At 48.3% G+C, this 15,309-nt stretch overlaps 1 protein-coding gene across 1 annotated transcript in view; it reads right to left on the reverse strand.

Moving 5' to 3' along the window:
• Nucleotides 1-326: 326 nt before the first annotated feature.
• Nucleotides 327-15,309, reverse strand: part of NCF2 (neutrophil cytosolic factor 2) — a 38,341-nt gene continuing 23,358 nt past the window's right edge. Inside the window, exons 8-15 of the mRNA XM_008074426.1 lie at nt 13,540-13,681; nt 13,270-13,338; nt 12,248-12,323; nt 9,625-9,650; nt 9,075-9,226; nt 8,862-8,973; nt 5,064-5,241; nt 327-444 (exon numbers count right to left, since the gene is read on the reverse strand). Of these exons, the coding sequence (XP_008072617.1) occupies nt 350-444; nt 5,064-5,241; nt 8,862-8,973; nt 9,075-9,226; nt 9,625-9,650; nt 12,248-12,323; nt 13,270-13,338; nt 13,540-13,681 (850 nt within the window). The 3' untranslated portion in view covers nt 327-349. The remainder of the gene's footprint in view (nt 445-5,063; nt 5,242-8,861; nt 8,974-9,074; nt 9,227-9,624; nt 9,651-12,247; nt 12,324-13,269; nt 13,339-13,539; nt 13,682-15,309) is intronic.

Below are 15,309 nucleotides of genomic sequence, written 5' to 3' on the forward strand. Positions count from 1 at the left end.
ATCAGTTTACAACTCGTGAAGTTTTACAGTGTGAACACACCTGGGTGGCCAGCACTCAGAGCAAGAAGTAGATTATCAGCACCTAGAAGATCCCTCATGCCCCTTTGAGAACCTTCCATTCACTTTTCCTCCCCTCAACTCACCCACCTCCCCCGCCCTTTGTCCAGGAAATCCTCATCCTGAGTCCTCATGTCATGGTCTAGCAGGTTAAACTTTAACACTTCCAAATGGTCACATCCAAGTACAGCGTACAGCAGAGCCATGCTGAATCTCACAGACACGTAGCAGTGCTTCCTTTTCTTCAAGTTTGAGGATGGCAAAACATCCTAGACTCCTCCAGGAGTGCTTTCTACGAAAAATCTGTGGTTGCCCGTTCTTCAACAAAAGCTTTGGGGAAAATGCCAACCTTGCCTTTGCACTCCCCTTCCAGCCATTCTTCATTCACTGAGGAAAGGAAAAGGACACACCAATTTTCAAACAGTGTAGGAAAATGACCCTGTCTGGGTATTCCACACAGGCTTTCATCAGTCGTCCTCCCCCACCCCCAACTGTGATCACAGGGAAGAGACTACTGGAAGGTAGTTTGAGGGGAAAGAGGGAACATAGGGCTTAATTATTTTGATTTCTGTCCTAGACATAAGGAGTAAAATGCAGAAGAATGACATTTTTTAAAAAAATTACCAGATTGAGAAATAAGGTGAAAGGAATTAACAGTGAAGTCTTAGATGGGGTTTTTTTAAGAAAGAATTTTATCTGAGCTTTATTGGAAATCTTTGACTACAAAAAGTGGGCCTGCCTTTGATTAAATATATTAAGGAAAATTAACTAGTCAGTGATTCATCAGGGCTGAGAGTTGGAGCTAGTGATGGGTTTAATACTTGCTTTTAAAATACAAGGATTTCCATACCCATTTTGAGCCTTTAGTAAAGTGCACACATTGTGCTTAGAATATATATACACCAGACTTCATAACTCAGTTTTAGATAGCCATATTTTACTAAGGAAAAAGATACCAAAGAAATCAGTAGTTTGTTTAGAGGCATTTTATCAGTAAATATTGGGCCACTTAGGTATAATCTCCAAAGCCTGGCTACCAGACCACACAAGCTGTTCAGAAGTTCGTCTTTAGCTGTGAGACATAGATCAGACATGAGAGCACTGGGGCCTAGATCCTGCCCCCAGAGATCCTGCTTTCATTAGAGTACGGTGTGGCTGGGCAATTTAGGTCATTCTGCTTGCAACTCGTTCTCTTGACTCTTCTTACTTACAGGGAAATGAACTGGATGCATGTTAGAAATGCGAAATCCCAGACCCCACCACAAACCTGAGTCCGAATCCATTTTAAGAAGGTCCCCCACCCCTACTGGGTGCGGTGGTATGCCTGTTAGACGTGCGGGCGGGGGTCATGACAATCTCAGAGCCAGCATGGGAACGGAGTGCCAGAGGCGACTCTCTGGGAGCCAGGGCCCTGGGGAGATTCTGTGCCAGCCGCAAGGCCCCACGGAAGGTCCTGAGGAAAATTCTGCATGACTGCTCCTTAAGTCATGGCCACCACTATGTTCCCATGGTATTGTTTTGCTCAGGCTTCACAGGAGTAGTTCGTTTCATTATGTTTTGGGAAAAGGAGGCTGCCCACATATCCATGATAAATAATAGTTTCAATAGGAGTTCCTACATAACTTACAAAAACCAACAGGTCTCAACTAGATCCAAGAAAAACTATGAACAGGAACAGCATGACACAGAGTCTAGAAGAACAAACACAATCATCTGTAACACTAACTAGTCCTACGCTGTGTCTCGTTAACTGTTCCCAGAATAGTTTAAACAAAGAAACTCTGATAAAACTGTGGTACCAAGGAACAGTGAGAACGATGAACACACTGAAACCATAAGTCAATCAAAGATAGGCTTAGGTACTCAGCCACCTCCTCCTAATATCATTAGGCCTAAACCATTACCCACTGTAAGAGAAGGAGACTCCATAGGTTATATGCCTAGCACCTTTATATCTATATAGGCTATTTACCTTTATAGAGTATAAGTTTTACCTTCCACTTGCTAACCTTTTGGCTAATATTAACCTTGCCCTTTTAATAAGTTACTGTTTCCAAGAACAGCTAGCTCTTTTTCTAAGGAATATTAAAAATGTAGACATTACTGAAGCACATAATTATACGTAAGAATCTTAACCACAGTCACGTCATGAACTTCTTATTAATTGTTAATCATTTTTTACTGTTAATTTACTGATATTCGCTTGCCAAAAGTTATGATATAAATAAATCAGCACTGCTGTGCTTCAGCGCCAGAGTGCGAAGAACTCTGGTCCGACTCGTTTCTGGCCTTATCCACACGTCCTTCCTGGGTTCCTGAATCCTGCGGAGCTGGACTCCGACAACGTGTGAGGCTGAGATGGGAGAATTCCTTGAACCCAAGAGTTCAAGACCAGCCTGGGCAACATAGCAAGCCCTTGTCTCTACAAAATTTTTTTTTTTAAACCAGGCATAGGGGCATGTACCTGTAGTCCCAGCTACTTGAGACACTGAGGCAGAAGAACTGCTTGAGCCCAGGGGTTTGAGGCTGCAGCGAGCTGTGATCATGCCACTCCAGCACTTCATGCTGGGTAAGAGATCCGGCCAAAAAAAAAAGAAAGGTCCTCAGGTGATTCACATGCACATTAAAGTTTGAGAAACAGCCGGGCTCGGTGGCTCAGCCTGTAATCCCGCGCCTTTGGGAGGTTGAGGTGAGTGGATTGCCTGAGCCCGCGAGTTCGAGACCCGCCTGGGCAGCGAGACCTCATCTCTGCAATAATTCAAAAAATCAGCCGGGGATAGCGCATGCCAGTAGTTCCGGCTACTCGGAAGGCTGAGGCAGAAGGATCGCCGGAGCCCAGCAGGTCGAGGCTGCGGTGGCCGGGAGCGGCCACTGCACTCCAGTCTGGGCGACAGAGTGAGACTCCAACTCAAAAAAAAAAAAAAAAAAAGTTTGAGAAACACTTTGTAGATAACTTCTGGGTTCAGCAATTCTTCCCACCTCAGCCTCCAGAGTAGCTGGGACTACAGGCACGCACCACCCCATGCCTGGCAAATTTTTGACTGTTTGTAGAGACAAGATTTCACCGTGTTGCCCAGGCTGGTGTCTGGTAACAATTGAATGCAACTGATTTCACCTCTGACCTGCCCAGGAGTGTGCTGAATTTGGTTTTCTGAAGTGATACGATATATCCTGAGTTAAATTGACTTAGATTGTACATGTTATATAGTGAAGAGTAGGCTGCCTTCTCTTCACATCGTCCCAAAAGGTGTATCTATATGTTCTCTCATTTTATTGCGGCCCCTCTCCCTCCTCCAGACAGTTGAGCTGGTTGGTGGATAAGGACACCTGGAAAGTAGTACTGGGGAGTTATTCAATCCAGTTCTTCCCACTGAATTTCTATTCTCTCTTGTCAGAACACTCTGCTTCTGTATGTTACTACTCATATTTTGAGTTTATTACCACATACTTGTATATCTCTCTATCCCCATTAACTTTAAAATCTCCCACTCATTTCTTCATCTGTTGGATTTTCTGTTATAATTGATCATGGTTTTTCACTATTTTATTTACTAGTGCACACACAGACTTTCAGCCATGTGAACAAGGCTTTTGGGATGGAGTCTTGGTTCTAGGTAGAGACACAGACTTTCAAACCATGAGTTGGGAACAGAGCTTTTCAGAGTGTAGGTGGCAAACCACCATTACCTGGAAACTTGTTAGAAATGCAAATTTGTAGGCTATATCCCAGACATAAATCAGAGTCTCTGGGAGCTGGGCCCAGGAATTTGATTTAAATTCCCTATACTTAGGCATACTGAAGTTTGAGAAGCATTAAGTTAGAAGCTTTCACTTTTTGTTTGTTTAGTTGGAGCCTCAGTCTGCCGCCCAGGCTGGAATGCAATAGCACACTCATGGCCACCGCAGCCTCGGCCTTCTGGGCTCAAGTGATCCTTCCATACCTCAGCCCTCCAAGTAGTTGGATCTACAGGCATGCACCACCACGCCCGGCTAATTTTTTTATTTGTTGTAGAGACGAGGTCTTGCCAAGTTGCCCGGGCTGGTCTCGAACTCTTGGGCTCAGGCAGTCCTCTAGCCTCTTCCTCCGAAAGTGCTGGGATTACAGGTGTGAGTCACTGTGCCTGGCTTTTTTCTTTTTTCTACTTTTAAGATACAAGATCTCTTGCTTAGGCTGGTCTCAAACTCCTGACCTCAAGCCATCCTGCCTCAGTCTCCCTAGTAGCTGGGATTACAGGCATGCTGTTTCCATTTGTAATGTGTTGATTCCTAGCAGAATTAGGAAAGTCTCCAGAGACTTGCTGAATAGCTGTTCTGAATAGCTGTTTTGAATAGCTGTTTTTATAAAGACAGAATCTTACCTACTTCCTTCTTTGAAAAGTACATCTTGCCTGAGCCTGTGGGTCTGAGACTAACCTGGGCAACATGGTGAGACCTTGTCTCTACAATGAAATCAAAAAATTAGCCGGACATGGTAGCACACCCCTGTAGTTCTGGCTACTTGAAAAGCTGAAGCAGAAAGATCGCCAGAGCCCAGCAGGTGAACTTTGGGGTAGCCATGAGTGTGCCACTGAACTCCAGCCTTGGTGACGGAGTGAGACTTCAACTAAAAAATAAAATAAAAAGACACCTGAAAAAAAAAGAAAAAAGAAAAGTACATCAATTCAAATAACTATAGTTTGCAGAAGGCCAGCCTTTTATAGCTTGGTACACAGGCAAGATGATTCCAGCCAATTTGTTAACTCTGGAAATGAGAATCTGCTTTCCAAACATATCCGTCTTTCATAATCTAGACATTATCTCAGTTGGCTACTTGCTCCTTTCTTGCCCTTTAGAGCAGTAGACAGGGAAAGGCCGAGCATCCAGTTCTCCCTCCAGCTAAAGGCTAGGGAGGAGATGGAAAATACGGACTAAAGTTCATTCGGTAGGTTACTGTTGTCCTCTCTCTGCCCTTGATCTTGTTTCTGCAACATGTAAGTTTGCTTCTGTAATCTTGGAGTAGCACTTACCCTTGGAGAGCACCAGGATTATATCCCCTTCCAGAAAGTCTAGGTCCTCGGGTTGGGTGGCCTCGTAACTGAAGAGCGCTACCACTTGGCCCCCTTCCTGAACCTGAGGTTCCATTGTCTGGTTATTGGTATCTGATTTTTCACTTTCCTTGGGTTCATCTGCAAAGCCTTGGTCACCCTGAAATAATAAAGGGACTGTTAGTTTTCCTAATTTCCTAACCAGTGAGCACTGAACAGTACTAAAGGAAATGGTGAAATGTCAAAGTAGAACCCAGGGTAAAAACAAAAAGGCAAGTTTGTGGCCAGTGCCTAGCCTAGACCTATATGTTCTTTATAACTACTTGGTGGTCAGGTAAATGAAACCAAAAGATCTGCAGAACCATAGATAGCCTTAAAATATCACACTGGAAGCTTATAATCCTGAGAACGGTAGAATGGGCATTATTACTCTTTATTTTCGAATGGGGAAACAGGTTGAGTCAGTGACAGAGCCCAATGTCAAACCTGGGTTTCTTAGTACCTAGTCTAACACGCTTTCCCCAGCAGCAACAACAACCTGACCAGAAATGCAGATTTTCAGCTCCATCCCAAATCTATAACATCAGAAACTCCCTGACGTGGAGCTCTGCAGTCTGTATTTCAGGTACTCCCAGTAATTCTGATATTTGCAAAGTCAGAACCACTGCACCATGCCATGCTTTTATCTGTAATAACACTTCTCACACATCTTAGACTAGTCTTAGACTTCTTATACATCATGGTCATTTTTGCTCCACAAATGAAGGAGAGGGAAGTGGTTTCTAGAGACGTGAATCAGAATTTAAATCAACATTGGAACTGCTGCTAGGCTAAAATGTACTGTGAAAAGTTCTAGTTTCTTGGCTGGGCGTGATGGCTCACACCTGTAATCCCAGCACTGGGAGGCTGAGGCAGGATTATTGCTTGAGGCCAAGAGTTTGGGACCAGCCTAGGTAACAGCCACAAAAAAATTAGAGTAGTGTGTGCCTGTAGTACCAGCCACTCAGGAGGCTGAGGAGGGAGGAGTGCTTGAGCCCAAGAGGCCGAGGCTATGGTAAACTGTGATCATGCCACTGCACTCCAGGGACAGAGTAGGACTCTGTCTCAAAAAAGAAAAAAAGTGCTAGTTTCATAATGCTGTTTGTCAGACCTGGGTATCTCCTCTCTATTGAAAGGCAGTACAGTGACCATTGTTTTGTTAAGCACTGGGCAGACCATGTTTCCTAGCAACGGCCCCTTCCCCTACCTTGGGGAGGTGAATCTCCTCTCTCTTTCCAATTTACTTTCTAAGTAAACTATATTTTCCGATCAGAAAAGAAAGGCAGTACAGTGAAGCAGAAGTTACCCTAAGAAGTCCCCAGACCTGGCTTTGCGTCCCTGTTCCACTGCCTCCCAGCTGTGTATCCCTAAGCACACAGTGTAACCTCTCAGAACCTGTTTGCTCACATGAAGAATTAGATGACATAGAAGAATAATAGTTGGCACTTAATGAGACACTCTGTGACAGTACTATTCTCAATACGTATAAATGCTTAAGCTTGGTTAGTGATATGTGTTCCTGAATAAGGGAGAGGCTTAATAAATGTGAGTTCGTTTTCCTTCTCCTAGTTCGGGAAGGAGACCTATCTGCCTTGCTGCCTCCAAGGGTAATGGGTACTGATAAATAACATTCAACCATGATCCCCAAGCCTGGATTGAGTTCCAGAGACTGTTGGGAGTGTGGGAAGATTAGCCATGTGTAGCCACTAAGTAGACTGAAGCTCTACTTAGATTGAAGGAAAAAACAATTTGTTTAAGCTTTTAGGTGCAGTTGTTCCCATTTAGGGCAGAACTTCTAGACAGCCTCTCAAGAAGATGCTGGAGAAGTGGGCCCAAAGACAGGAAGCCTGGAGTGGCTTACACTCACACTTGCTCTCAGCCCAGGGTCCTGGGTCCTCTTCTCAGCCAGAGAGCAGGGAGCCTCAACCCCAGATCCTCTGCTTCCTGAAGACACCTCTGGAACTCGAGGCTGCCACAGTGGGTTTTCCAGCGTCCTCCCCCAGGCTCACCTTTCATTCTTCCTCTCTCCCCCCCTTTTATTTTCCAGCATTTGAGTGAGAATGTACCAGAGAAACCCTTCCCCTCACTAGACATAGACAGAAGGCCCTTCCCAGGCATGAGGATAAGGTTTGCAGGAGTGTTCCGCCTCTGGCCCTGAGCTCCTGGCGTGGATGGGCTGCAGGAGCTTTCCCGCGTGTTTATTTCCATCCTCTCAAAATCCACTTGTAGATGAAAAACAGCAGCTCTCCAGAGGATTTATGTGTGATCTGTTCCATAGGATACCCCTACGCTGAAATAACTAAGTGCCACAGCCTAAGAATGCCAAGGCAGAAAACAGGTGAACTGAAACTGTCATAGGGACCCAACGAACAGCTTTGGTCCTGGAGACTGGGGTTTCTAACACGATCCAGGGTTCTCCCCGACCTCAGGACTGTGGGTGGGAACTGATGGCTCAGAGGAAGCGCCCTGGCCCCTCACTGTGTCCCTGCCTTGCCTGGATCCCCATGACCATTAATCCAAAGGAAGTCCCAACTCTTCCTCTCCTGCTCACAGCATCCCAGTACAGCGGTGTCCAAGGCCTTCTGCACTGCTTGTCCCCTGGTCCCACCACCTGTCCAGCTTTGTTTCCCACCTCCTTCCCCATTGTACACAGTGACCCTGAGCCCCATTGCCCTCTGTGCTGATGCTTGTGGCGTTCCCTCTGCTCACGCCATCTGCATAATACATCTTTCCACTTCTGCCTTTGTTGTTTTAAGGCTAAACTTCAAGATGGTTTCAGCATCATTTTCTTGAGGGAGACCACTCCTTATCCCAGCATTTCTGGGTTCTTGTCCTCCCCTTGTGCTGCCATGACAGGATACCATTTGTGAGTCTGCGTCAGTTTACTAAACACGATGGCTTGTCATTATCTGCTTATGTCTTTCCCCTACGAAGGGCCTGTGTCTTCCTAATTTTTGTATCCGGCAGTAGGCAGTAAGAATTAGTACACAGAATGTACTTAGCACAGGATCTGGCCCGTGGAAAAGTTTCCAGTGGGTCTTGCTCCTAAGAGGAGGTTGTTACCCACCTCATGTCTTTGTGAAATCATTGCTCACTGTTTTCTTTCACCCTCAAGTGTTCTTCCTATGAAAACTTAAGCTGGCTGGGCTCGGTGGCTCAGCCTGTAATCCCGCGCCTTTGGGGGCTGAGGTGAGTGGATTGCCTGAGCCCGCGGGTTCGAGACCCGCCTGGGCAGCGAGACCTCATCTCTACAATAAATCAAAAAATCAGCCGGGTGTGGTAGCGCATGCCTGTAATTCCGGCTACTCGGAAGGCTGAGGTGGAAGGATCGCCAGAACCCAGCAGGTCGAGGCTGCGGTGGCCGGGAGCGGCCACTGCACTCCAGTCTGGGCAACAGAGTGAGACTCCAATTCAAAAAAAAAAAAAAGAAAACTTAAGCTGAAGAACAGCTGGAGCTCAGCCTCCAGCTTTATTTCCCCTTGCTTGACAGTGATAACCACGAAAGCTGACACAATCAGGCAGTGAGCCCATGGAGGGGGCGTGAGGCTTTCTGGGGACTCCTGAGCCTGCTCTGCAGCTGGGGTGAGGATGCAAATAAAAGAAAGACTGAGCTGCAACTTGTTACCCACGTATCCTCAGCACCACACACAGTGCTAAGCGCCTAGAAGGTGCTCCATAAATGCCGAGGAAGTGGCCCAGTGGAAATGTGACCTCAGGGGCCTCTGAGCTTGCTGCACTCACCACTGTGTTCTCACACCACAGAGTCAGGCAGTAGTTTCTGACCTGGCCCCAGGCAACCTTCATGCTGTCTTCCGAAAGGGGCACCAGCTCATTGCTGTCTCGAGGCCGATAGCTGCAGAGGGATAGTGAGGAAGAACCAAGTTAGGGATCATCATCGCAAAACCCTCCTCCTCCATCCTCCCCACCCACACAGGATCCCGGGCTGGAGCTCACCTGAGCTTAATGTGTTCCGGCAAGAGCTCCAGCTTCTTGGACACCATGTCCCGGACCTGGAGGTAGGGCAGGTCGGGCTGCGTCTCCATGACCACAGTGTACTTGTAGTGCACCTTGAGCGTGAAGGGCATGGGGACGCTGAGCTTCACTTCCTGAGGGGCAGAAGCAAAGAGAACTCTGAGTGTCTGAGACCATATCTCCACCACACGTGGGATCCCCGTAGCTGTCTGTGGCTGCACAGGGAGCACCCCTGCACAGGGGAGAGACTGGTGAGTAACAATTTCATGGGACCCTGAGAGGCCGTCAGAGGGCCTCTGGCTGGACTCTTGCTTGGACAGGAATTCCTGCTGAGCAAGAGTGATCCTCCAGCTGTGGCCTCATAGGGGTGTGCGTGGGCTGGGGAGGCTGTCGGGACAGTCGCTAGCCTGTGGACTGTGCACGATGGCAGCTGGCTCCTTGGGACTCTGGCATGGACTCTGGCAGCCCACAGGGGATGGCGCGAGCTCCTCTTTCTTCTACTACTTCAAACCGTACAAGAGAAAACTGTTACCTTGGGTTCTTCTTTTTGTTTCCGACCTAAATGAAAAAAGTAGGGAGTAAAACAAGACAGTGAGTGAACACCTTGGCCAGCCCCTGCCATACACAGAATGAAATGCTCAGGACGGGGCACCCAGCTGCTTTTCGTCCGTGGGTTGATTATCAACCTTAGCAAACTGCAGGTAAAATCTCACTCTGGGGAAGCGTGAGGGCCATGAACACACAGACAAGCCCAGTCTCGGCTTCTAGGGAGCCTGGAGGTGATTATCAAAGCACCAGCCTGTTCTCCCCAACCCCTGGGGTCACCAGGGCCCCTGAAGGTCAGTTAAACCCGTGGGATCCAAAGCAGCAACAATCCCATGCAAGAGGAGCCAGGGGCCACGGGGAAAAACATCAGAGCCATGATTTCCACCCTGCCCTTTATTCCAGTGTGTGTTTTCTGAAGTGCATCATCGATTAATACAGTAGTATACATATACTTTATATGAGAAGTGTGCATAAAGATATTTACTAGCAGGTGCTTGTTCAAAAAAGACCACTGATCTCAAACCTAGCAGATCATTAGAAAAATATGGGAAGTTTTATCTAAAAATACGAATTCCCGAGCCCAATTTCAGTCCTAAAAAATCAGAACCAGGCCAGGTTCACACCTGTAATTCCAGTACTTTGGGAGGCCAAGGCAAGAGGATTGCTTAAGTCTGTGAGTTTGATAACAGCCTGGGCAACATAGCAAGATCCCGTCTGTACAATAAAAATTAGCCGCCATGGTGGTATGTGCCTGTAATCTCAGTTACTAGGGAAGTTGAGACTCGCTTGAGCCCAGGAGTTCGAGGCTTCAGTGAGCTGTGGTTGTACCACAGCCACTGCACTCCTGCCTGATGACAGAGTGAGACCTTATCTCAACAAAAACAAAATTAGAACCAACAGCCTAGGAGTCTGTATTCACAAAATCATCCTAGGTTAACATGTGATCCTTGATGAGCCCCTAGATAAAAAAATAAAAATGAAAAGCTGTCAAGGACATTTGAGGGGAGAGCAATTAGAGAAATTGGCATATGGAATATATATATGATACATTATTATCTTATTACTGTTAAACGTCCTAGATTTGACTATTATAATGTGATCATTCAAGAGACTGTTTATTCTTAGAAGACTGTGCTTATGTGTGGAGTGAGATGTCTTGAATCTGTTACTTTCAAGTGTCTCAAAAAAACAAAAATAGAGAGGGGAGCAAGGCAGGTATAGGATGCAAAATGTTAACAATTGGTGAGTTAGGCTGAGCTCAGTGGCTCATACTTGTAATCCTAGCACTTTGGGAGGCTGAGGTGAGAGGATTGCCTGAGCCTGGGGGTTTGAGACCAGCCTGGGCAACTTGGTGAGACTTTGTCCTACAATAAATCAAAAAATTAGCCGGGCATGATGGTGCTTGCCTGTAGTTCCGGCTACTTGGAAGGCTGAGATGGAAGGATCGCCGGAGCCCAGCAGGTCAAGGCTGTGGTGGCCACGAGCGTGCTGCTGCACTCCAGTCTGGGTGAGAGTAAGACTCTGACTCAAAAAAAAATTTTTTTTTTTTTTTGAGTTGGAGTCTCACTCCGTCGCCCAGGCTGGAGTGCAGTAGCCGCTCCCGACTACAGGGATCGCCTGAGCCCAGAACTACAGGGATCGCCTGAGCCGGAACTACAGGGATCACCTGAGCCCAGGAGGTCGAGGCTGTGATGAGCTGTGATTATTCCATTGCACTCCAGCCTGGGTGACAGAGTGAAATGACAAATCAAATCAATTAATTAATTAACATAAAAATGGAGGAAGGGGCATTCTGAGTGATTCCGATGGCCAGGTGGGCATGGCGATCACTGATCTAGAATCTGGGTGGATCCCTCATTCAGTGCCTCTCTACTAAGAACTTATCCAGACTCTGCTTAAATGGCACTAGTGACAAAAGCCCACTACTTCCACATCAGGTGAGTACCTCACGGAGAGAAAATTCCCTTTCACATCTGCCCATTGGTTCTTTTTTAAACAATTAATCCATTCACTTATTTATTTTATAGAGATGGAATCTACTTTGCTGCCGAGGCTGGTCTCTAACTCTTAGCCTCAAGCAATCCTCCCACCTCAGCCTCCCACAGTGCCCAGATTACAACCATGAGCCACCGTGCCCAGCCTACACATCTGCCCATAGGTTCTTGTCCACCAATCAGGGCTCTGCTGAGCTGTCTCTTTTCCAGATACAGCTCCTAAGACATCAGAAAAGAGCCACTCCCTGCCCCTCTGAGGTGAACATGTACAATTACCACAACCTTTCTTCCGGAGACATGGTTTCAGTAATTAATGATCAAGGGGTTTGGTGACCACTTGAGTTGGGACACTCACTGCCCCTCAGAAACCAGCTGCATTCATCCAGGCCCTGTGAGCATTCTGCAGCAGACCGGAAGAGAGGGCATCAATTTCCTGTTTGGACTGGATGGCTGGTGCAGGAGACACAGGGGTCTGGAGCTGTGTGGTCACTAGCTGAGTGGCATTCAGGGAAAAGAAACCAGAATTTCCTGGAAGGCTGGGAGAGGAACTCAATGGGGAAGCAGGCTGGAATACTCCTGGGCCCAGGTCTAAGGTGTTGGGCCAGGGCCACTGACCTGGTGACAACTGGGATCTTCCAGGGGCATTGGAACTAGGAGGAGCTGGGATGTCAGACTCCGGGGAGGTTTCCTCCTGCAGGTGACAGGAAGAGATGGTCAGAACTTTCAATCAGACAGAGTTCTCAGGCAGGGGTGGGGTGGAGAGAGTCCCTGAAGACCCTCAGGAAAAGGAGCAGGTGCGAATGAATTCCTGAAAATTGGGGTGGTGGTGACATTAGGGGACGAGGAGGCAGATGTTGGTCAAAGGGGAAGGCAGGGTTGGTCTGATGAAAAAAGCCGCAGTAGAAGTAAGAATCCTAACCCCCACCTAAAAGGCCCATGTCACTCTCAGCCATATTGGAAAGACACTGAGGAAGGGGTTGGACTGAGCTCTTGTCTATGCTGTGGAGGGCACTGAGAAAGGACAAATTCCGCCTCTCTTTTGCATGGCGTTTGATATTCTTCAAAGCATCTGGACACAGTGACTGGCCAGGGAGCGCCAAGCTCGTATACAGCTGGCTGCACAGTCTAGAGAGAGGCAGGCTCCACTGCCATAGGGTCATGTACAGGGCCACTGAGACCTAGCAAAGGCAACTCCCTAGGCCTGGCAGAAGGACAGGCCTTTGAAAAGGGAGGGAGGGGATAGTCACAGTTCAGAAGCAGCGGATGGCATGACCCACTCTGGTTCCATGCTCTAAAGCAGATTTCATCTTATGTTTAATGACCTCTTACTAGTCAACACACAGTTCTTCCAGGTGAAGAGGACACACCTGGGATGCCCTCATACCCTGTAGGCTTTGGTTCCCAAGTCACCCTTGGCCAAGTCACAGAGGCGGGTGGGCCCAGATGCCTCCACCTCTGGGTTTTTTCCCTTATCCCCTGGTTCAGCTCTGGGCAGCTGGTGCCAACTCAAAGTGGGCTTGAAACCAGTGAGTCCTTCTTCAGTGCTCATGACAGCACTCCTCTTATTCGGTTCTGCTCCCCCAGGGAGGGATCTGCATAAGGTGCAAGAAATGAGTCAGGCTTTGGCATGACGTTACCTGGGGCTGCTGCTGGGGTTGGATCCTCAGCTCCACCGGCTCAAGGTAGTTGCAGGGAACGAGCCCCTTCTGTAGGGCAACGTCGCAGAATCAGAAATGAAGATGTGCTCATCGGTACCCAGACCCCAGGACAGCCTGGCAGTGGGGTGGGGGAGGGGGGAATGGCACACAGACAAAACATGGCTGGTCTGCAAAATAAGCTGCAGAAAGCTCTGCCACTGACTGCCAGGATCTCATGCCCATTGCCCCGCCCCCCGAGCCTCTGAATACCTGCCCGTTGAACATGACCGTAGCCCAGTTATCACTGCCCTTCTTCAAGACAAACACAATGTTCCCTGGCATGACCTGAAGCTCCTCTGGTGTCTCAGGCACAAACCCAAACAGCACACGGTGAGCCTCTCCTTCCAGGGCCCTGCGTGGTGGAGGAGGTAGGTGAACAACATAAGACCCAGCGAAGACCCAGCTGACCGTTTAGCTCGGACCATATCCCTTCCTGCAGTGCCATGGAACCAGCACAGCAAACTTGGACTCAGCCAGGGACTTGGCTCCAGCCTCTCACTCCCCATCTCACTGCCTGTGTGACCCTGAGCAGGGAGCTCACCTGCCTGGTCCCTGGGGGGGGGGGTCTCGGGAAGAAACTGCATGTGAACGTGTCCAGTATATGCAGTGGGATGAGAATAGAAGAAAAAGCCAACAGGACACTAGAAAGGAGGTCTTAGGGCCCTGGCCCTCCTTTCCCTTCAGAGGAGAAAGGTTCCTGACAGGGTCATCTTGGTCAGCTACAAGTCTGGGTGGATCAGGTGACGGTGTCCAGGGCAACGGCACAAGGTGGAAGTCAGGTGAGAGCCAGGCAGGTAAGAAAGACCAGGAGGGGTGGAGGGAGGAGAAGCCACCTGGAGCCAGCACTGGGCCAGGGTAGGGGAGTTACCGGGTCCGGGAGGGAGCTGAGGAAAACAGAAGCCTGACATTCTAGAGACTCCCACAGGATTTAGGCCCTGACCCCAGCCTCATCTTCTTCACCCCTTCTGCCGCCATCGATTCAGACCTGGAGCTTGGATATTATGCATATGGCTCCACATCTAACTTACCTGAAAATCTCTGGGGTTTTGGGTCTGGGTGGAGGCTCAGCTGCCTAGTGAACATTCAGGAAAACGGAGAAGGAAAGGACAAGAAGGGAAGGACGGGGAGAGAGAACAGACTGTTAAAAATGGTGATTTGCGCATTCTTCCAGACCAGGAAATCAAAGACTGCATTTCTGAGTGACAGGGACACCGTCTAGGGGGAGGGCACAGGCACCCTGCCTAAACACTGGAAAATAACACCTCCCACCAATTCCCCGGACACTGGTTTCGCCAGCACAGCAATTCATTGTGAGCCAGACCTCGTTTCTGAGAAGGTTAGCTGTCAACAAGCCCAACGAGAGGGCTTTTGACCTTGAGCTCTGTCCCTTTCCCAGGACGATTTCCAAAAGCTCTGTTCTATAATTAATGTCCACTTTGTCACATGACACTTCTGAGTATTTAAAATCCACTCAGGATCCCCTGAGCAGGCAAGACTCTCCTTTCAACGCACATTTCCTGTTCTACACTGAACATCACGGAGTCCAGTTATCCGGGCCTCTTTCCCCTGCTGTTGTCCTCTGGCTGAACTGAAGCCCAAGGGACCTCAGCAAGGCTTTCTCCAACCTCATTGTGAAGAAACAGATAAAGGACTCCAGACCTGGAGAAGGGGTATCCCTCCTCAGAAAACCCTCCTGCTGGCATGGCCCAAAACTCTTGTCCATCATGGCTCCACTGCAACAGAACTCGTGTCTTTCTCAACCTGTTTTACCCTCTTCCCCTCACAAGGAAGCTCTCTCTGAATTCCTAAACCATTGGAACTCTGAATTCCAGCTCATTGGAGACCATCTCTCCAATCCCGGCTTGGGCTGAAGAATGATTCACTTTGGGCGCCATGTCTATGACCCTGAGGGGAAACCCCTGCACATGGGCAGGTGGATGGAACCGGCAAAGCCAAGCCTGCAGGCCCCAGGCCCCACAG

This window comes from Carlito syrichta, unplaced genomic scaffold (genome assembly GCF_000164805.1).
Source record: "Carlito syrichta isolate Samal-C Ts95f unplaced genomic scaffold, Tarsius_syrichta-2.0.1 Scaffold316427, whole genome shotgun sequence".
NCBI classification, from domain to species: Eukaryota; Metazoa; Chordata; class Mammalia; order Primates; family Tarsiidae; genus Carlito; species Carlito syrichta.